This window comes from Solea senegalensis, linkage group LG1, assembly GCF_019176455.1.
Source record: "Solea senegalensis isolate Sse05_10M linkage group LG1, IFAPA_SoseM_1, whole genome shotgun sequence".
Taxonomy (NCBI): Eukaryota; Metazoa; Chordata; class Actinopteri; order Pleuronectiformes; family Soleidae; genus Solea; species Solea senegalensis.
The window spans coordinates 6,456,112-6,475,790 of record NC_058021.1 but is presented as its reverse complement, the minus strand read 5'-3'; the positions used below and the strand labels follow the sequence as shown (position 1 = coordinate 6,475,790).

Below are 19,679 nucleotides of genomic sequence, written 5' to 3'. Positions count from 1 at the left end.
GCGTAGCCTTACAAAAAGCCTCTGAGATGTACTTTAGCCCCCCCATTTTATTATGCAAAATTCCAACTTGACAAACCAGCCATGGCGTCCATTGCATGTTTTGAAGAGGAGACTTACAACAAAAACAAAAAAGGACAATTTTGATGAACAACGAATGAGGAAATGGCACAGAGATTGGACAGAGTTGTGAAAGTGCTAACATTCATTCTGGCATGTGAAGGCCACTGTAGTTCCCTGACATACTCGGGAAAGGGAGAGGTGAGTGGAGGAGTCCTCCATTTGTTGCAATCTCTATATTTGTCAGCATAATGTTTGGATAGCTTGTTGCCCGACAACATCCCCGCACTGCACACAGGAAGTGACTTATTTCATGTCAAGAGAGACTGAAACAGGTTTCATGAGTGTATTCTACTGCTGAAAAACAGCATCAATGTTTCTGAGCCTGTTTGTCTGTGCTGCTGCTACATACTCAAAAATGCTCCCTCATTTAGTTCTGATAGACTAAGCGCATTTTCAGATGAAGGTGAAGGTTGCAACATACAAATAATGTTAGTAGCGCCATCTCGGGGGGTCCTGTACCAGTCTCTATGAATGACTGCCATGAGGAGAATGGTTGTGGGGTTGTTGCTGGTGGATGGCTGGCGTGAAAAATGTTTGCCCCACTTATTATTCAAGCGCCTCCTCCCTCCAAATCCACGGGCTGCTCTTCCCAGACTGGCACACCCACCCTCTCCTCCGTCACTGTGGGAGAGTCAGTTGGGCCTTGTGGGCTTCCTGGTCCTCAGCTCCGCCTCGCCTCGATGTGACCGGACAGGGGAAACACTTCTCAGTTAAAGAACAAAAGCAACAACGGACAGACCGAGGAGGACCACGTAACGACGACTGGACCTCAGCGTACTGAGAAATCCACACCCACCGAGACGAGAATCTGCCGACGATTGAACTCACAAGCAGGGCGACAAACTTGGCCGTCTCGCATCTTTGTAATCCGTCGAGGTGCTTGATAAATAAGACAAGGGTCAAACAGGCAGACTGTATTGTTTCCCGGGGCTTCCTCTCTCAAACTTCGGCCATAAAAAGCACAGTGGTAGAAGAGAAACTCTGGATATCCCCCGATTTCCTTTCGTTCAAACGGACCTCGTGGATAAAGGACTGTTTTGTCATTTTCGGTAAGTTTATTTTTGTGTTTCACTGAAGCGTGTCTGAGGGCGAAGTGCGCCTGTGCAGTGCGAAGCGTTTTAGTTAGTACGCCATAAAGAGGGGGGAGACACTGGTCTGCTGTCGCCAGTGGCTCAACGAGCAACTTTTACAGCTTTGTCACTCGAAAACGCGCATTTAATGTGTGAACACACCAAACCTTAATAAAGTAAAAACGTCCAGCTGAGGAAAACCAGCGCATGATCTCATCCCCGTGCTGCTCAGTGTGTCACGGTTGACTAACACAATGATCTCATAACTGTCTGTTTTTGGTACACTTGAACATTTATGTGTAGCTCATGCGACCTCGGCTATGGCGTAAACTCCTGACTAAATGCGCAACATTTCCTCCACTGCCCCAAACCAAATAAACTCAAAAATACACAGAACGTTGTTATTTATAAAACACAAATAACCGCAGTGTGGAGAAAGATGTAAAGTAAAACTGAATCATAATTATCTGTATTTAGCTTTTATAGCCAACTATAAACACATGTTCTGCCTTAACACCTGTTGCTTAAAATAAAAACCAATACACATATATTAATTTTGTATGTCTACAGTTCAGTAGTGTCTAGTGTTTGAGTATGACTAATGTGAATCATTTCCCCTGTCCACAGGTTTCTGTTGTGGCATCTGCCTTTCCGAAGAGGCCACACTTTTCTTTCGGGCCGAGTACTTGGAAGTGGAACAAAGCCCGAGTGGGACGGGGTGAGAAAATAGTCTGTGATGGATTTCGCGTAGATACCCATTCCACACGCTCCCACCCCTTTGTGACCAATCCCCCACTACCACAAAACAAAAGTCAGTCACCACACTTTGGGGGGAGGGGAGCCCAGTCTGGACTATACGACTAGTTTCATTGGGAGTTCAGAATAGGAATTCAAAGAAGAAGAGGGGGGAGGGGAAACAGCTGTCATATAATTGACTTTGAGAATGAATTAGATCTCAAAGTTCTTAAAACATCATAATCTTTACTCCTGGCTGTGCTCTTCACAACATTTACTTTTCTCCCTGTAGTTATCTATGGCGATAGAGCAGTTCAGTTGTTCAAACAAGCAGCAACACACATCAAAAGCTAAATTTGTGAATGTTTTTTTCCATTCCCAGGTGAGAGCTTACTTTGATAACCCAGATGGCAACTTACGGTGAACTTAATGGCAGAAATGGACTACTTTTGGCCATGAAGGAGTCTTTTGAAGGAAAAACAATAAAGACAGAATGTGAAGGAAAGCTTGATGCTAAACGACCCTCCAAGGATTTGTGCCGGTCTTCCAGCTCAGCTGAAAGCAATGCAAGCACTGGGGCTAGTTTTACCACCAACCACAACTCAGTTGTGTGCCTGCCTCTGGTATCAGAGGGACTGAAGTTGGTATGGACACAGTCAGATCAGACCCGTGAACTTGACACAGTTTCAGAGCTTGTGCAAGCCTTCAACTTATTTCCATACCCATCATCTCATGAGGTTAACACCCTGGCCAGGGTATGTGCCTTGCCACTAGACAAAGTTAAGGTGTGGTTTATGGTGCAGAGAATTAAATATGGTATCAGCTGGTCTTCAGAGGAGATAGAGGAGACACGACGGAAGCTAGCAGTACCTGAGCTTTATGATGACTCTACTGAGGCAAAGGAAGAAGCCAAAATAAAGAGCAACAGCATAATACATGAGGAATTGGTAATTGAGGATAAGGACAACGGTGAAGTCGGGGGTGTTCTACCGAGCTTCACCCCCCCAAAGAAAACGCCAAAGTCTGAGTCACCAGATTCCTACAAACCAGCCAAACCCACTGTCCCATGTTTCAGTTCCACCCTTCCACCTCCTCAGGATTCATACTACTATCGCCCACCAGCAGACACACCAGCAAGTACAGCTACTGATGTTTCCCTTGACCTTACAGAGCCATCTTCACAACAGCACCGCCATGGGCGCTACAAAAAGTCTAAAGCTCAGCTCGCTGCTCTTCGAAAAAGCTTCCTGAGGGAGAACTGGCCTGCAGAGACAGAGCTGAGACGTTTGCAGGAGGAAACTGGGCTGACCCGCAATGACATTCGTAAATGGTTCAGTGACAGCCGTTATCAGCTTAGGGTTGGCCGAGGAAGTCTGGCAGCAGCCCAGAGCTATTCTCAACACACTGCTGTGGGAGGTAAACATGATCAACAAACTCAACCTCTTCCACTTATTACTGAAAAGACTGGTCAGCTTCAAAGCATCAAGGGCCAGGAGGGAACCCGTAGCAGTGGAACTGGAAACTCACATTTCTTTCAGACCTTTTTGTCAAATAGCCTTGAAGCATTCGAGGAAAGGGCTCTTGAGGCAGAAGAGTGTGATGTTATGGAAGAGCTTTCTGGTGACAGGGACAGTTTTAAAGACAAGATACAAAATGAAGAACAGCCATTACAACTGACTAAGGTGTTCAAAATTGAAACACACAGTCCACACAAACCACCAAGTGTTTCAAAATCATCTCCTTACTCCTCCCCCTCTGGCAGCCCACCACTGACTAATAAACAACTTTCAAACAGCAGCAACTCAAAGAAGTCATCCCATTCAGCCAAAGCCAGCCCTTCACAAACAGCCTTGCGCATCTCAGGTGCTCCTTCAACTACATCCACGTCACCTGCTCTCACTCCTGGTGGGCGACCAAGAAAGACCAAGGAGCAGTTGGATCTTTTAAAACAGCATTTCTTAAACTGCCAGTGGCCCAAGAGCGATGATTACACTGAACTTGTGAAGCTCACAGGTTTACCCCGTGCAGATGTTATTCAGTGGTTTGGTGACACACGCTATGCTGTCAAAAATGGCCAGCTGCGCTGGGTGAAAGGGGTCCGTGACCAGTTCTTGGCAGAACTTGCTACCCAGCAGAGTGGCAGTGGTTTAACTAAGGAAAGCAGCTCTGGGACATCTAATCGGGCTGGTGGCAGCCGCAAACGAAAATCTCAGGCAAATGGAACAAGTACAGATACTCCTGATACACAGCCATTGGTCACATATTACCTTTCAAATGGCTCACTACAAGAGAAAGACCTTGACTCTCTATGCAAGAAATCGAGAATGAGTTACCAGCAAGTGCGAGATTGGTTTGCATCCCAGGATGTTGGGGAGACTGACCAACAAGAAGACAGTATTACTGATTGAGACACTGGAACCAGACTTATGAATTGGGCTGTGCGATAAGACCAAACTCTCATTTCATATTCATGTAGATTAACATAATAATAAAGCACATTTTTATGTAAATCTAACCAATAAATAAAAGTAAAATTTTGGCATTGCGTAACTGAGGTCAATTGCTATTACCAAATTACAAAAAGCCTATTACTTAAACCATGTTGATTGGGGTCGTGTCATTGCAGGAGTAAATTAAATTTGGCAGCCATTGCTTCCTTCCATCTTTGTTACTGGTTGCCACGTGGTCCGTTAGAAGATGTAAGAACTCTTGCAGCACATGGGAGATTCCTTCTGTACTGTTGGGTGTGATTGGCGTGTCGGTGGTGCGGTGTTGTCGTCCATTCACAAAGTACTTTTTATCTGGTCTGTGTCAGACTTTTCCGACCCACCACTTTCATGCCACAGATGTAGCCTCTCGTATAGCTTCCCGTTTTATCTTGATTAGCTGGAGTCCTTATCATGTTGTGAATTCCTGTTTTCTTTTACAGATTAACTCTTGTTCATTTTTGTTTGTGCTGCCTTCGGGCAAATGCCTTACCCACATCTGTGTCACCTGGAAGAGTGTAAAGCATCCTCCAAATGGCATTATACAGTAAATTGTCTTAGAGAGTGACTGACAGTTGAACAGTGCAGTAAAATTGGATTTTTTTTTGTCACCACATGACATAGCTCATCATATCACACAGCCCTACTTCATAACACTTATTAAAGTAGGTGGAGTGCTCCTTACAGCATTTCCACCAACAAAGCTTTAAGTGGCTTTAAAAGGGCCAGGTTTGTTACATCCAGTCTTCTCAGTACATGCCCTGAATGGGGTGTGTATTTTGAGTATTTGCTGCATTTCCTGCTTATCCTAATGTATTATGACTTGAACTTTGATTGTGTTGCTGTAAATAGAACAGTAAATTGTACACTGGTTTGCGATATTTTTGAGCTTATTTTTATTTAGAGATCACTACTTCAGATTTTCTTTTGTTAGTATGCTGTTGTAGCGGTATAATTTAAACTGGTTGTACTTTTGGTACCTGACCATAGCAGTGAGTAACTGCTCCAGAAAACGTCTGTGCTCATGAATTTGTTGACTGATCAAGTGTCATCATTCCTTTACAGCCAGTATCTTCCTGTCATGAAAAGCACACTGGACATGTACACTTTAAATTGACATCTTGCACTTTGGTTTCAGGCCCTGCTGCCATTATGTTTATTAAACCCAATTATTTCACAAAATTTAAATTTCCTAAATGGACAGTGTTATTGGTCCGATTACACTGATACCTTGGATCATGTCTTAAGAATACTGAGAATGTTTCATCAGATTCTATTTGTATCTCTGAAACACATTCCTCCTTTTTTTTTTTTTTAGTTATTGTAATATTTGAGTTAGAATTTCCATACTTTGCTTGTCATTTGCATTTAGCTGCACCATTTCTTTATGGTAAATGTTAGCAGTACTAGGAAAGCAGCAACATGCAGAGAGTCAGAGTTATCTATATCAATTTTAATGTGCACTCATAGATTTAGTCAGTATTTTTATATCTCTTTTGTCTTAATTAGTCTATAGAGCATGATTTCATCGTTTGAAATAAAGACAAAGTAGATAAGATGACTCATGGGGTCCATGTACTGTTTAAGATTTGAAAAGGGTTTGAATCCAAAGGTAAATTGCCATTCTGTCACATTACGAATTATAGCACAAGCATTTGGGTTATTAGTACATTTATTTATTAGTAATTCCTACATTATTGTGTCTTGCGAAAAGAAAAATAAACTCTGTTCCCAAAATACTTCTTAGTCGACTTGCAGAGGGTGAAGTTGGCTTTATACAGAGCCCGGGTTCAATACCGTGGAAACGTCTGTACAGGGGTGAGCTGACCAGAATGTTGACCAAGCAGTGTGAATCACTGTACCGGTTAAGAAAAGTGTTCTGCTGTGTGGAAATGTCCTTAACACTTAACCCACATTTTCCTGTACATGTGTTTTCAATGTATTTTTTACTGATTGAAAAAAAAAAATCTCATTTGCACAATTGTGTCACTGGAAACCAGTAAAAGATTTGCATTTATAATCATGTGCCAGCAATGTTTTGTGTGTGTGCTGTAGTGAATCCAGCTGACTGTCATTGAAACTCAAACAAATGAGTATCACATTTGTAGTGTGAGCATAAACCAAGTTGAGGAAATTATTCTGCACAAAGCTACTATTAAAACTATTCATTAAATAAATAAAAAGAAGATGAGCATGAATCAACTACTGACCAAAGGAACGTAGTTGTTTAATTGCCAAACAATGCAAATTGTGATATCACTATCGCATCCATGTAAACGCACAGTAGTTATTATAAAAAAATAAACTATAAACAATGTTTAAGATATTTAACCACTCACCAACTGCTTTTAATTACAAAAAAGATTGTATCTCTGACCAAAACAGTTTTCTTGGAACAGAAGGAGCAGTGACATTTAACTAACATCTGGGAGAGTGTATTGAAAATCCATTCATGAACTGGAACTGGAAAGCAGGAGTCTGATGCTGAGTCCTGAGGGTAACAATAGTGTGACTCAGCGACTACCCGGGAAAAGCTACTCATCGTGACTGTTAAGAAATATGACTTGGCTTAAGTTATTTGGAAATAATTTCTTACCTTGTAGAGGTGCCGAAGGGTGTGGGTGTTCCTTTTTAAAATGGGAAAAATTATGGTTTAGATTCCACTTTGAATAAGGAAAATAACAGTCCATGTAAAATGATCTACTGTAAATAAAGGTGTATGATCACACTTACGGTGCACGTGTTCAAGAAGAGAGCCATTGCTGGAAAGCGAGGTAACTGATCCAGGAGTCTGACAAACAACAGAAAGAGGGTAGAGAAATGTTTTCGTAAAACTAAAGGCCTCCAGTTCTGCTCTAAAATTTTAATAACGTAACATGTAACAACATCTATGAAAGTGCAATTATTGTATTGTGTAATACATTCTTAAGCTTGGAGAAGGTGATCTATATTTCACTGGCTTCATAAAAAGATAGAGTACCCTCCATCTCTCTGACAAACAAAATGTCTGCATAATATATTCCTTTTAATTCCACTATTTTAATCCCAACATGTATAGTGACAGAAACTATGAAGCCAATGTGAGTGTGAGACTTACATTGCGAGAGGAGAGACTGGGACCTCTGTCTCTGGTCCACCCCTGGGACTCAGCTGAGCTAAAGTGAGTGAAGACAAGACAACATGTTTGAGCTTTAAGGCTGTTGGTTTTGTTTTGTTTTTTGAAATGAAGATGTGTAGCAAATAAAGCATGAAATGCACACCTCACTGTTCTTGAACGAGGGGTAACTGCAAAAAGGAAAAACATGGAGGGATTTCTTACAATGTCAATACACTCCCCTGTCCCACAAGATTAAATTTTTTTTATCCTGAATCCAGATCCACTACAGCCACAACATACATTCCTGGAAAACTCTTATCAAAATCCATCTATGAAATAATGCTCATAAACAGACTGTGGTACACAGTGGATTAGTGGCTGGCACTGATGCCGTGCAGCAAAAAGACCTGGGTTTGCAACCCAGTTTTCTGCATGGAGTTTGCATGTTCTCCCAGTGTGTGGGTGGGTTTTCTCCGGGTTCTCCAGTTTCCTCCCACAGTCCAAAAGCATGCAGAGGTTAATTGGACACTCTAAATTGACCCTAGCTGAATGTGAGAGTGAATATGTGTGTTAGCCCTGCAATGGACTGGTAACCCTGCGACCCTCATGTGGAAATTAAAACGGTAGACAACGAATGAGTGAACAGACGGATAAACAAGCACGGAAGGAATTCTAACCTCATTGGCTGAGGTAAAAAGATGTAATGAGTGAACTTTAATTTGGGTTTACCTCGGGAGGTGACAGCCACAGGGAATGTCATCTTTTGAGCACTGTATAGAAAAACATAAATGATACATTACATTATATTAGGTCTTTCAACCACATTTGAAAACAGACATGTTCAATGATACATTGGCCTTTACCCATCTGTCTGAAGTTGTCCTGGAGAAACCTGTGTCAAGCACACATTGTAGAGGAAATGTTATAAATCTAATACACCACAAGGACATTATATTGTAAGAAGCCTGAATTGCACTGACCCTCCTCTGAGAAAGTGGCTTTTTTAATTTGGCGTTCTCTCTTTTCAGCTCTAAGAGCTGCTTTTTCAGGACACCATTCTCTCTTTCCAGCTCTGACAGTTGCCTTGTGATTACAATATAGAGTTGTAATCATGGTTTTATTTATACAGCCGTGGAGGAATAACAGTGGATGTTGATATCACCTGTCGCCCTGCTCAGTGACTTCCTTCAGACGCCTTTCGAGTTCCACAGACTTGTGCTTTAAGTGCATTGCGATTCTTTCCATCTGCTTCTGCTGGAAAAGTGCAATCTAAGGGAGAGGACGTAAAAATATTCTTACTAGTGGACATTCACAAAGCTCACAGATTCCCAGATGATCTTACATGTGAAAGTAAAGCTTTTGATCTTTGAATCTCATGTTTACGTACTCAATGGGTATTTAACGGACTGGTGGCTCTGACATTCAAAGTAGCAATTAAAAGGGAAAGAAGCAAAGGAGTGTGGAACAGACCTGTAATATGTGCGCCAGGCGTGACTCCATCAGTTTCACTGGGTCTTTGAAAAACACCTTTTCCTGTGGCTTCATCTAAAACAGAAATGTAGGCAGATATAGTTATGGGCTGACTGTATGATACAAGGCACTGGACAATAACATGAAGTAAATATATCAAAACTGACTAACCTTATCAGTGATAGGCAGATAACGGCAGTCAGAGCCACATACACTGCACTGCTCTGAGGGGAGAGGGGCAAAAGAAGCCTGAGCAATGATAGTAGACAATCGTGTGTTATCAGAAAAATTATAAAAAATTATAAAATATATAAGAAAAAGACAATTAACTCACACGGAGAACATTGAATGCAAGTGTCTTACTTGATGTAATACATGATTCACAGCAGATGTGGCCACAGCTGGTTACAGCGAATGACGCTCCTCTCCTGGTGAAGCACTTGTTACAGTGGAACCAGTCCATATGGATCCCTCTGTATTCAGTTCACAACATGAACATTTTATTTATTTAACCATAGGATCTTAAAGAGACAGTTTTGGATTTTATGAGTGTGATTGCATGTGGAACACCTAGACAGTACAGGTATTAGAAGTCAGCCTGAGACAGCCACACAGCCACATAATAAAAGGCTTACTTAATAAAATATTCACCTGCTTAAATCTACAATATCTTAAGAACATGATGTTTGACCAAATGCCAAAATCCACAAAGACTGGTTGATCCTTTACTGCTTGAGTGACACAAACTTACTTACAAATGAGGCAGCTGTAGGCAAACAGCTCCCATGTCCTAACAAGCTTAAATCGCATATCTTCTCTATAGACTTTGGTTTGGAGGGGTGAGAAGTTTCCTGAGTCCACTTTCCAGCAGAAAAAGCTTGTCAACCAGCAAGTTAAAGCAGTCAACATATACTTAAGGAATCATAGACGTGAGCAGGTGTAAATTTTATTTTATTAAGTCCCAGCTGGCATGTCTTCAGTGAGGGTGAGCACCCCTGTCTAAGGGTGGTTCCTTGCACCAACAGCACACAAGGTGCTGACTATGTGTCAGTACCTATGGTAGGCTTTTTTAACATTTAATCGCCAAGTTTGACTGTCTGGAATTACCATGACAGTATCTGTGACAGGTAGTACAGATTGTCATTATAAACCCCATACACATGAATGGTAAAAGTGACATATCAGGAGTGAATTTCCTGTTTACCAGTTAAATGTTAAAACCACTTGCCATACAATACCTCATTAAAAAAACGAAAAGAAAAAAAAATAGAACCTAGACCTATCACTATAGTATGTGGTAAAAAAATATACTGAACATTTGGAAAAAAATTAAATTGAAATTATGCTATGCATACATTTTGGATTATGAGAAGGCTGTGTAATGTTTCAAGATTACACAGAATATTAAATGAAGTTACAGTACAAGGTGCTGTGCAAATAGTGGGGAAATGTAAAGTCAAACAAGCAGAGAACGACACATTCAAGTAAAATAAATAAAAGCTCAACAGATGAAATCATTGACTTGTGTACCACCAATTCATATCTAATGTTAACCACACAACCCACATCTTACCTCAAACTAGCTCCACAGAAAAGTGGCTCTGCCTCATTAGGACCAGGTTTTACCATAAGAAAAATAGTCCTGTTTATACCAGAAAATGTACCAACGAAGCCACAAAAACGAGTTCACACACGACGCTATAGTTTATAGTCCTTGCATGTTTGCTAGCTCGCTAGCTTAAACTGCGTCAGAGTGTTGTGGTACTGAAAATCATAATATAACTGGAAAAACAGTTCATAATATAACCGTTTTCTTACCCGTGACTTGTTCAAGTTAAGCAGCTTAGTTCTCTGGAACAGTGAGGTCTAACTTCTGAAGATATTTTAATAAGGCAAAGCTAAAGCCTACAAAAAAAAAAAGTTGAATGTCAGTCAAACTTTAGCCAACTAGAAATACAAAACGTTGACCTACCATAAATAAAACTTTACTTCTGTTTCCTTTGTAATATTTCAAACCCTTTGAAACCATGTTTGGAACTACAACAGAATGAATAAATATTGTTTTGAATAGTGAAATATGAAAATTTGACATTTGTGTTGTATGCACTCATTAGTTCACATATGCCTTGCATTTCATGAAACAGATTATATTAAAAACTTGCACTGCCCTTCATAAACTTAATCTACAAATATTGTAAAGACAGTTTTAAGTGTATTGAAGACATGACCAATGAAGTTTGTAAACATTTTTTAATTGCCACACATCTGAAAGGCAGACATTTAAGCTTTTAGAAGCCTAACACTAAAAACTCAGACTGAAGCAGGTTGGCAATACAATAGATTCAGTTCTGCAGAGGGGAAAATAAAGTTCAAAGCACAAATAAATCTTGTGCAATGTCAAAAACCAAGCAGTGTCACTTAGTTGCTTCAGGACTCTGTGATGGTGAAAGGCCCAAGGACTGCTCCATGTGCAATACCAAGTTTACCTATAAAACAAGCACATTTAGTCTAGTAATAAAACTACTTTAAATCCAGATATTGCACAGAAACTGTACATACCCAACCCTGTGCTCCTTATTTTCCTAGACCCGCAGCTTGAGTCACAGCAATCACACAGATTACTGTATGCCGGGTTATCCAGAAGCTCCCAGCTGATGGGAGAAAAGTGATTAGTTGTGCACAGAACATGTACAAACCTGTACCACCATGAGTCAAAGCATCTTACCCCTGATCTCCGACATAGTGACAGGCCTTCTTTGTGTTGTCCAGACCCATGGGATCCCAAGCCACAAGTTTGCAATGGAGATACACCTGTTGGAGGGTCAAAATAAGTTTCCAGGGCATTAAAGCATGTCATGTTGCAGTCTTTACAAATTAAGCCATCTATTTGATGATATTTTACCTGTTCTCCAAGACCAAACCTGAAGGCTTGAAGGGATAATTTGATCTCGGATGATTTCTGCCTTGGTTCAAATTTTGAGCGGGAGATCTTACTGTCCACAAGACATCTGCACATTGGAGAGAATGCATGCAGTGCTTTTAGCAAAAGATATTAAAGAAGTTGGTAAGCAAATGTTCATATTTTCCTTATGACAAAGGGTACCCCTTATTTGTGATTATTGTATACAAGTTGCTTTCAGGGTGCAGCTTTGGTGTAGCAGCAGCAACACATTCCTCAAGAAGCAGCAGCAAGGGCTGATGGGTGGCTTGCTCCACACTGGCCATGATTGGGATGAAGGAGCCCAGAGGGAAACTTGTCAACACAGCAGGTCCTGAGAAGTCATCTTGTATGAGAAAACAGACCGATGTAGGTCAGAATTACAGGCACCACCATTTCCAGAGATAGTGTTTTGTGTTCCGACTACTACCGTTCATAAGTCCAGCATGGAAAATTAGATCTCCTTGACCATGTGTGTTAAACACGGGTTGGTAAATGAGTGGGTACCAGTCTTTAGGCCTGTATAAAAGACAGATCGAGTACAGCAACTACTACACTTAACATGAGCATTTGCAGTACAGTAGACAAGATTTTGGCATAATTGACCATTTCCATGAATAACCCTTCAGCATGATACTAAGTGCAAGAGTGACAGTACTACATCTCCTGTATGTGCCATTTAGAGCCTCAAACCTGTAACATGAGGGGAGGATTTGACTTATTAGATCATTCCAGGGTGACAGTTTTACTACACCTAGTTTTAACAAGGAAAAGAGCGATCAATATTTCTGTTATACAGGGGACCAAAAAGATGGCAGACGTTTACTTTCTTGCATCTGCAAATAAGAGGTCCATGCTAAATATCGCCACAGAGTTCTAATGAAACGGAGCCAGTAGTTGTTTTCAAACTCTTCTGGGGGGCTCTAAAACAATAGGGGTAATGTGTAGAACATTAGATGTATGTATTTTTAAGCAAATGTAGTGTGGAAGTTGCCCTAAAAGGATGAATAAGAAACCCCTTAAAAATGTGACAATATCAGTGGATCAGAAACGGAAAGATGCCCCAGGTCATCTATTGCATAAGAAACAAGCATCTGAAACGCTAGTCTGAGGTCAGGACAGAGAGCCAATGCCAAAACACTAGTATTTTAACAACTTGTAGATGAAACAACAAAATAATTCTGCTTGAAATTCCCCCTAGCATAAATACAAACCTATCATATGTACAAACAACCGGGTGACTGAAGGAGTGTATACGAGACTCGGCGGTAGAAATGTAGGTCAGGTTGTTGGCGTATATCAGATGATCCCCAGTGACCTACAAGGGAGACGAGTGTCACTAAGCTGCTCAAGAATAGTTTGCTTACAAAGCCAAGTTCCAAGTATCGTACCCACCAGTCTGCTGAAATAACAGTCACTGAAGTCCACGCTAAAAACAACCTCCCTGGCCGTGATGCTGGTGGGGAAACAGCTACCAAGACGAAAGAGGGACAAGTCAACCTGGCTTCCGCTCTCTGTCCACACTAGTGTCACAAAATCAGGCCTACAGTCCAGCTTCATGTCTGTCAGAGAGAGAGAGAGAGAGAAAAAAAAAGAAGAGAGTATGCATTTAAAGAATAAAACATGCTTATAATTAAAAAAATATATATAACTTGGACTGGTTTGTTGGAACATTACCTGCATAAACTGAAATAGTGATGAGACTCAAGAGGAGCACACCTTGCCAAAAGGAAGCCATCATGACTGAACACACGAACAACACAACACAGACACTTTTGTTGCTTCTAACTGGGGGCTCATTAATCAAGCTGAACGTCTTTCACCTGGTGTGTGATCACGCGCTCAGGTGCAGCGGCCACTGGCCTAATTACAACAAGCTGGGGACACACTCAGTGTAACAATGTACTACCAAAATCACGTATCTGTACTTTACTTTGTTAATTGTATTTCTAGCAACTTATACTTTTACTCCACTACATTTCCTCTAACTGTCTTTGTTACTCATTACGACCAAATAAAGTCAAACGAAGAAGAGTATGAGTAGTGGTCTGTATTTATATCGAGCCTTTTTGGTCTTGAACTGCCTTACACTGCCGTTTTGCCATTCACTCATTCACACATCTCTATGCTTCAACACGGGGTTAAGTGCAGAGCCAGGAAATGAACCCGCAGCCTTCCAGTTGAAAGACAACTCGCCCCAACCTAACTCCTCACTTTTACTATCAAAAAATGACTTTTGATAGACTTAAGTACAGTAAAAGACTTGTATTTCATATAAAAAGTGACTTCAACTTCTACCAAAGTCAGTTGTTACTGATTTTGAAAAGTTTAACTGATTGGTTTTAAGCATATTTAACAATATTTTTTATACACTACAGACATGATCTGTCAAACCAACTGAACGCGTCAAACTCACAAGACTGACCACATCTGCGACAGTTTCAAGCCTCAGATGTGGGTTTGAGAAGGTGTTGGAAATGTTCAAAAATGCATCACCTAGTCTGAGCTGTGTGAATACCAGTAAGGTATGTTTACAACTGATAACTCTCTCTCTCTCTATATATATATATATATATATATATATATATATATATATATATATATATATATATATATATATATATATATATATATATATATATATATATATAGTTATAGTGCAGCTGCATTTTAGTTCTGTGGGTTTTGTCCATGATCAACCTTAAACTGCTCCAGCAGTCAAAGCAACAGTATCCTGGTTTAATGGCAGCATAATGAGGACAAAGTTGATTTTTTAAAAGAGGACTTAGTTACAGATCATAACAGAAGCTTAAACCAGTTTTATTGCACATCAGAACACAAACCATTACATTTTTGGTAATGGATACAAACTATTAAAGCTGAAAACATAAGATCACACCATGCTGAAACATTTTGATCATGATGGAGAACTGTGATCTGCTACCAGCCCTTCTGTTGTGCAGGATCATCAATGTGTCTCCATCTGTTCAGACGAGAACATCCTGTGGAAGAAAAGACTTTTAAACTCAAGTTCTTGTGTTCAGTGTTAACAGGAGATCCAGGACACAAAAACATTAAAACTGAGTGGTTTAATTATTACACCTGAGAGACTGATGACCCCACTGGTTTGTTGTTGTGCTCCACTATGATCAGAGGTCCCAGTACAGAATGTGTGCGACTCTGGTCATGGGATTCTGGGAAACAATACAGAGGTAATTAGTGAGAGCAGCTTTAAAGAGAGTTCCATCTATAAATATCCAAAGTTGACATTAAATGATACCCCATTCAAGTCCTCTTCTGGAACGGGACTTGCAGGTTGAATCACAACAGCTACAGAGGGAGCTCTGAAACGGGTCGTCGAGTAGTTCCCAGCTGAGAAAAGAGAAATAATATGGGGACTTCATAGATATTCTGCATAAAACAGAAATGTTTTAAAGACTACCAAGTTAAACCAAACATGAATTACCTCCCACTTTCTTTTACATAATGGCAGGCTTTCTTGCCCTCATTGAAAACCTCAGGATCCCATACAACCAGCTTACAGTGAATGTACACCTGAGGAGCACATAACAGTGGTCAATCTACTTTTGTTTCAACAATATTCAATCTGCCCATTTACCCCGCCCTCACCTCCTCTCCAAGATTAAACTTAAAGGACTGCAGGTAGAGGATGATGGCAGATGAGTGGTAGCGAGGAAGGAACATGGAGTTTCCCCTCTTGCTTTCTAAGAGGCATCTGAAAAAAAAAAGATTTAATCTCAGGTTAGCAATACAACTTCTCTTTCAGTACAATCACAACTACTAACCTGTATTTGAAACCTACCCCTTATTGTTAATGATGGGGTAAACCTGGCTGCCAGGCTGCAGCTCTGGTGTAGAGGCTGCCACACATTGCTCCATGAGCAGGAGCAGAGGTTGATGGGATTTCTGCTCCACTGCCGCCCATATTGGCATGAAAGAACCCAGGGGGATTACGTTGGTCTCAGCCACACCGGTCAATTGCTCTGTAGGATGATATACATTTAAGAAAAGAGGGGCTCAGAATACATCTTTGAAATAGCCTGTGTTGTATTTGGCAGAATGAGGACTCACCGTTGAGTAGGGACATGTGGATGACCAGCCCACCTCGGCCTGCAGAAACACCTGACCCAGGGTTCAGGAATGGAGGGATCCATGTCTCAGGTCTGAAACATGACAGTAATGTTCCTCATCACAGATTGTCCTTTTGAAATTTAACTTAACCTACTCAGAAAAACCTACCTTTTTTGCACACACTCAATGGGATACACAAATGATGCAGGTTTTGTCTTTGCTTGTGGCCTGTAAGTCAGCTCATTTTGATATTTAATGTGTTTCCCTTTAATCTGTAGAGTAGAAAAGAGGGTTAATAAAGTACTTCAGTGGCCAAAATCTTAAATAAGATCTTAAAAAACTTTATTTACCAGTTTTTTAAACTTGCATTCCGCAAACGTGTAGTCAAACTGTGCTTCCCCCTCACCGGTGGGCAGAACATTCAGGTGAGAAACCATGCAGCTGCCCAGGAAGAGACGAGCTGCAAATGGCACCAACTCTGCACTGATCTTCCATTTGATTTTCACCGAGTCTTTTTCACAAACCACGTCAATATCTGCAAACGAATCCTCACGTTAATGTTTTCTGTCAGCATAAATGTTGAAGGAGTGTAACACTGAGTTTGACAAAAACAGACACAAGTCTGAAGAATACCTGCATAAGTGACAGTTGATGCAAAAATAGCCAGGATTACCACACCCAGGTACAGATGACTCACCATGATTAATAATCAAAGGCCACCTGGAAGTGGGGTGCTATATAGACTTCCTGCCTAATCAGTGTAACAGTCAACATCCGTGTAAAACAAGCTGGGATGTTGTTGTTTTTTGCATTCTTGTTATTCAACATGACCTTTCTGACACTTATTTAGTAAATTAGTCTTTGGTGTATCTGCATTTTAATTACACTTTATACTTAACAACTTTGTAGATAGTAAAGCTGCAACAAACGATTAATCTGTTGATTATTTATCTGTTTGATTAATCAAGTACTTGTTTGGTTTGTAAATTGTCAGAAAATGTTGATCGGTGTTTACCAAACGTGGAAATGATGATGTTCTCGAATGTCTTGTTTTTCCACAAACCAAAAATGATTCAGTTTTAAAGATTTATTTGAAAAGCAGAAGATATTCACATGTAAGTAGCAGAGAAATCAGAAAGCTTGTATTAGTCATTGAAATAACACTCAACCAATTAATCGATTATCAAAATAGTTGACAGTTAATCATCGATTAGTCAAATAATCATTGCAGTCCTAGTAACTGATAGAGTTATTGTAGTTTTTAAGTCTTTAACTATTTACAAAATATAATTCCCCAGTACAACACTAAAAGTTGTTTAAACATTAATGCATCAAAGTAAAAAAAAAAAAAAGTACAATACATAATAATGACACTTTCGGTTTATGGTTTTATTAAAGAGAATGGAACCTCCGTCGCCGACGTGACATCCGGAACGTTTAGTGTGCTACACAGGAAGTAAACTCAAGCTAGTTTCAAGCTGGTTGTACTCCGCAAATTCACTGCGTATTTTGGAGATTAAACATTTGATATCATTGTCACTCGTAAACCATCATTTATTCACCATGCTGATCAAAGTAAAGGTAAGACCGCCATTTTATGAACGAGAGAACTTTTCCCTCCCTCGTCTGCTGTAGCCCACTTCTCATTATATTCTTAGTGTATCTCATTTTGTATTCAACGGCTATACTTTTCAACGGTCTTTGGTTCAGGGTTAGATAAAGCTAAGAGTTTCTTATTAACGTCATGGTCTATGGGTCATACTTGTCACCCTGTACTGACTAAAACGTAAACACCGACTGAAATGAGCTTATTCATGGCCCGGTGTTGTATCGAGTCGAAAGCGTTTTCTCAATAAAATGTTCCTATCGTTCCATGTGACGTTGCTTACGTTACCGGTTAAAACGGTTTGTTTGTCGTGTTACAACAATAACATAACGTACTACAGGTTCAACATTTTTGAGAATATTTAAAAGTGAAAAACGAGAAATCATCAATTTGCATAACGCCAAATCACAACATACATGATATCAAGGCACTGTACATAGACAGCGTTAAAGAGAGCAGAGAAACCCAAAAATTCACACAATCAGCGTACACTAGGCATCCGTGGAGAGAAAATAAACTCTCTTTTAACAGGAAGAAATCTCTGACAGAAGCAGACTCCAAGATCTGCAGCCTTCACCTTGAGGTGAAATGAAAAATGGGGGACAGAGGAGAGGAAGAGTGGAGAACGGGGTGACAGAAAGGGAGGGAGCTGAGGTAGAAACAGAAGCGAGAGACCAGGAGCAGATCTCTAACAGTTGTGTCAAGTTATCAGTTTAGACAAGATGGTTCTGAATCAGTTATGACATGTATATAGAACTACAATGTAATTTATACAATTAGCAGCAGAGATTGATAAAGATACTGATATCAACTTTAATTATAGCATAACAATAATGGTGATGATATGAATGATAATAATAGCCTCGAAACAGGGTCTGGATCATGCAAGATGAGGACAGAGAGAGAGGACAGGAACGAAAGACACAAACTAGGGAGAGAGAACAAGGTTAATGACATATAATGAAGTCATATTCATACACTGTGTGTGTGTGTGTGTGAGTGCACCACAGGAATTCCCCCATATAAATAAGGTCATTGTCTTATCAATTAGTAACATATTTTCTCCTTTCATATTTTAGCAACAATGGAAAGTCACTACAATTGACCTATTGTGAGTGATATTTATTGTGATACATGATAATATTGTATTTAGGGTACCTCACAATATGTTACGATATGCGGTCCACAGTATGAAGATTCTTTGATAATCAATATATTGAAATTGTGTAGCGCAACGTTTGTTCTCTTGCTCAAAGAAACCCACGCTGTGGCTTATGTGATTATGTTATGATGGTTATGATTTTTCAGACTCTCACAGGAAAAGAAATAGAGATCGACATTGAGCCCACAGATAAAGTGAGTACATGAAATAAAATGTCCCCATAACAAAGAGCAAAAAAAAGTCTCTTTAACTCCCAAATCACTGCATTGTGTGTGCCTTGTTTGTGTACATCAAGGTGGAGCGAATTAAAGAAAGGGTAGAGGAGAAGGAAGGGATCCCCCCACAGCAACAAAGACTCATCTACAGTGGAAAACAGATGTGAGTGACATTTATCTCACTGTTGTAGTGACACAGATGTCCGATGACCTTGTTATGATGGATAATGTGTTGTTTTGCCATCAGGAATGATGAGAAGACAGCTGCAGACTACAAGATCCAGGGAGGCTCAGTGCTCCATCTCGTGTTGGCACTAAGAGGAGGATCAGCGGTCAACAGTCCAGCCAGCACACGCCCTTTGTCCTTGTTATGAGTCACCGCTATCATGTGGCCAGCTGAGTGCCAACAGTCGTGGTGTCCCGTCACCGTCTGACCATGCTCCAACACGGAAATTTGAAATCCCATGCTCCCCAGGCTGTCGCAAACAAACAAAAACAAGAACCAACACGAAAGGATGTTCTTATTCTAATGTCTATCTCTTTTTGTAAAATTTCATTGGCTTTCTGAGTTTGATCAGTTGATGCAGGCACCCATGCAGTACAAGAGACAGTGTGAGAACTCTTTTTTTCCTTGTGAATAAATGCTGAAGTTAATTTAAGCTTTGTCCTCCGGATATACACACACACG

General features: G+C 40.3%; 5 protein-coding genes across 8 annotated transcripts; 2 read left to right on the top strand and 3 right to left on the bottom strand.

Annotated features, from left to right (window-relative positions):
* The first annotated feature begins 714 nt into the window (after positions 1-714).
* homeza (homeobox and leucine zipper encoding a) lies at positions 715-6,431 on the top strand. Of its 2 annotated transcripts, XM_044032878.1 has the most exons (3): positions 715-1,169; positions 1,818-1,908; positions 2,308-6,431. In XM_044032878.1, exon 3 carries the CDS (start codon positions 2,333-2,335, stop codon positions 4,331-4,333), a length of 2,001 nt encoding a protein of 666 aa, XP_043888813.1. In that variant the 5' UTR covers positions 715-1,169; positions 1,818-1,908; positions 2,308-2,332; the 3' UTR covers positions 4,334-6,431. The 2 variants fall into 2 exon arrangements, with proteins under 2 accessions (XP_043888813.1, XP_043888821.1); XM_044032886.1 differs by lacking the exons at positions 715-1,169; positions 1,818-1,908 and adding an exon at positions 1,915-2,001.
* Positions 6,432-6,604: 173 nt separating this feature from the next.
* Positions 6,605-10,856, bottom strand: LOC122773993 (RING finger protein 212B-like). 2 transcript variants are annotated; one of them, XM_044033049.1, is made up of 13 exons: positions 10,797-10,856; positions 9,342-9,451; positions 9,150-9,202; positions 8,979-9,053; positions 8,671-8,777; positions 8,489-8,591; positions 8,372-8,400; positions 8,238-8,278; positions 7,672-7,696; positions 7,509-7,566; positions 7,145-7,202; positions 7,008-7,038; positions 6,605-6,902 (listed from the first exon to the last, which is right to left on the bottom strand). In XM_044033049.1, the coding sequence occupies exons 2-13, from the start codon at positions 9,439-9,441 to the stop codon at positions 6,830-6,832; spliced, it is 753 nt and encodes a 250-aa protein (XP_043888984.1). In that variant the 5' UTR covers positions 9,442-9,451; positions 10,797-10,856; the 3' UTR covers positions 6,605-6,829. The 2 variants fall into 2 exon arrangements, with proteins under 2 accessions (XP_043888984.1, XP_043888977.1); XM_044033042.1 differs by lacking the exon at positions 10,797-10,856 and adding an exon at positions 10,552-10,681.
* A 358-nt stretch (positions 10,857-11,214) lies between these two features.
* On the bottom strand, positions 11,215-13,681 carry LOC122773967 (zona pellucida sperm-binding protein 3-like). The gene is made up of 9 exons (XM_044032990.1): positions 13,594-13,681; positions 13,312-13,478; positions 13,131-13,234; positions 12,347-12,435; positions 12,082-12,262; positions 11,881-11,986; positions 11,704-11,789; positions 11,538-11,629; positions 11,215-11,464 (listed from the first exon to the last, which is right to left on the bottom strand). Exons 1-9 carry the CDS (start codon positions 13,655-13,657, stop codon positions 11,406-11,408), a joined length of 948 nt encoding a protein of 315 aa, XP_043888925.1. The 5' UTR covers positions 13,658-13,681; the 3' UTR covers positions 11,215-11,405.
* A 1,039-nt stretch (positions 13,682-14,720) lies between these two features.
* zp3f.2 (zona pellucida glycoprotein 3f, tandem duplicate 2) lies at positions 14,721-16,725 on the bottom strand. Its single transcript, XM_044032966.1, has 10 exons — positions 16,642-16,725; positions 16,359-16,543; positions 16,177-16,280; positions 16,009-16,100; positions 15,740-15,920; positions 15,547-15,652; positions 15,383-15,471; positions 15,197-15,288; positions 15,019-15,110; positions 14,721-14,918 (listed from the first exon to the last, which is right to left on the bottom strand). Exons 1-10 carry the CDS (start codon positions 16,706-16,708, stop codon positions 14,904-14,906), a joined length of 1,023 nt encoding a protein of 340 aa, XP_043888901.1. The 5' UTR covers positions 16,709-16,725; the 3' UTR covers positions 14,721-14,903.
* A 712-nt stretch (positions 16,726-17,437) lies between these two features.
* Positions 17,438-19,650, top strand: nedd8l (NEDD8 ubiquitin like modifier, like). Of its 2 annotated transcripts, XM_044033091.1 has the most exons (4): positions 17,438-17,589; positions 18,923-18,970; positions 19,072-19,154; positions 19,239-19,650. In XM_044033091.1, exons 1-4 carry the CDS (start codon positions 17,572-17,574, stop codon positions 19,363-19,365), a joined length of 276 nt encoding a protein of 91 aa, XP_043889026.1. In that variant the 5' UTR covers positions 17,438-17,571; the 3' UTR covers positions 19,366-19,650. The 2 variants fall into 2 exon arrangements, with proteins under 2 accessions (XP_043889026.1, XP_043889025.1); XM_044033090.1 differs by lacking the exon at positions 17,438-17,589 and having other exon boundaries at positions 18,619-18,970.
* Positions 19,651-19,679: the final 29 nt, after the last annotated feature.

Bases quoted from the DNA above. Each gene is read 5' to 3' on its own strand.
- nedd8l (XM_044033090.1), top strand. From the start codon at position 18,902: ATGATGGTTATGATTTTTCAGACTCTCACAGGAAAAGAAATAGAGATC. The intron at 18,971-19,071 runs GTGAGTACATGA...GTGTACATCAAG, and splicing joins ACATTGAGCCCACAGATAAA to GTGGAGCGAATTAAAGAAAG. The intron at 19,155-19,238 runs GTGAGTGACATT...TTTTGCCATCAG, and splicing joins ATCTACAGTGGAAAACAGAT to GAATGATGAGAAGACAGCTG.
- homeza (XM_044032878.1), top strand. From the start codon at position 2,333: ATGGCAACTTACGGTGAACTTAATGGCAGAAATGGACTACTTTTGGCC.
- LOC122773993 (XM_044033042.1), bottom strand. From the start codon at position 10,607: ATGGTAAAACCTGGTCCTAATGAGGCAGAGCCACTTTTCTGTGGAGCT. The intron at 8,592-8,670 runs GTGATATCAACA...TGTAATCACAAG, and splicing joins GTCACTGAGCAGGGCGACAG to GCAACTGTCAGAGCTGGAAA. The intron at 8,401-8,488 runs GTCAGTGCAATT...TGCTTGACACAG, and splicing joins AGCCACTTTCTCAGAGGAGG to GTTTCTCCAGGACAACTTCA.
- zp3f.2 (XM_044032966.1), bottom strand. From the start codon at position 16,708: ATGGTGAGTCATCTGTACCTGGGTGTGGTAATCCTGGCTATTTTTGCA. The intron at 16,281-16,358 runs GTAAATAAAGTT...TCTACTCTACAG, and splicing joins AATGCAAGTTTAAAAAACTG to ATTAAAGGGAAACACATTAA. The intron at 16,101-16,176 runs GTAGGTTTTTCT...GTCATGTTTCAG, and splicing joins ATTGAGTGTGTGCAAAAAAG to ACCTGAGACATGGATCCCTC.
- LOC122773967 (XM_044032990.1), bottom strand. From the start codon at position 13,657: ATGATGGCTTCCTTTTGGCAAGGTGTGCTCCTCTTGAGTCTCATCACT. The intron at 13,479-13,593 runs GTAATGTTCCAA...TCTCTCTGACAG, and splicing joins CACTATTTCAGTTTATGCAG to ACATGAAGCTGGACTGTAGG. The intron at 11,630-11,703 runs GTAAGATGCTTT...TTCTCCCATCAG, and splicing joins CACTATGTCGGAGATCAGGG to CTGGGAGCTTCTGGATAACC.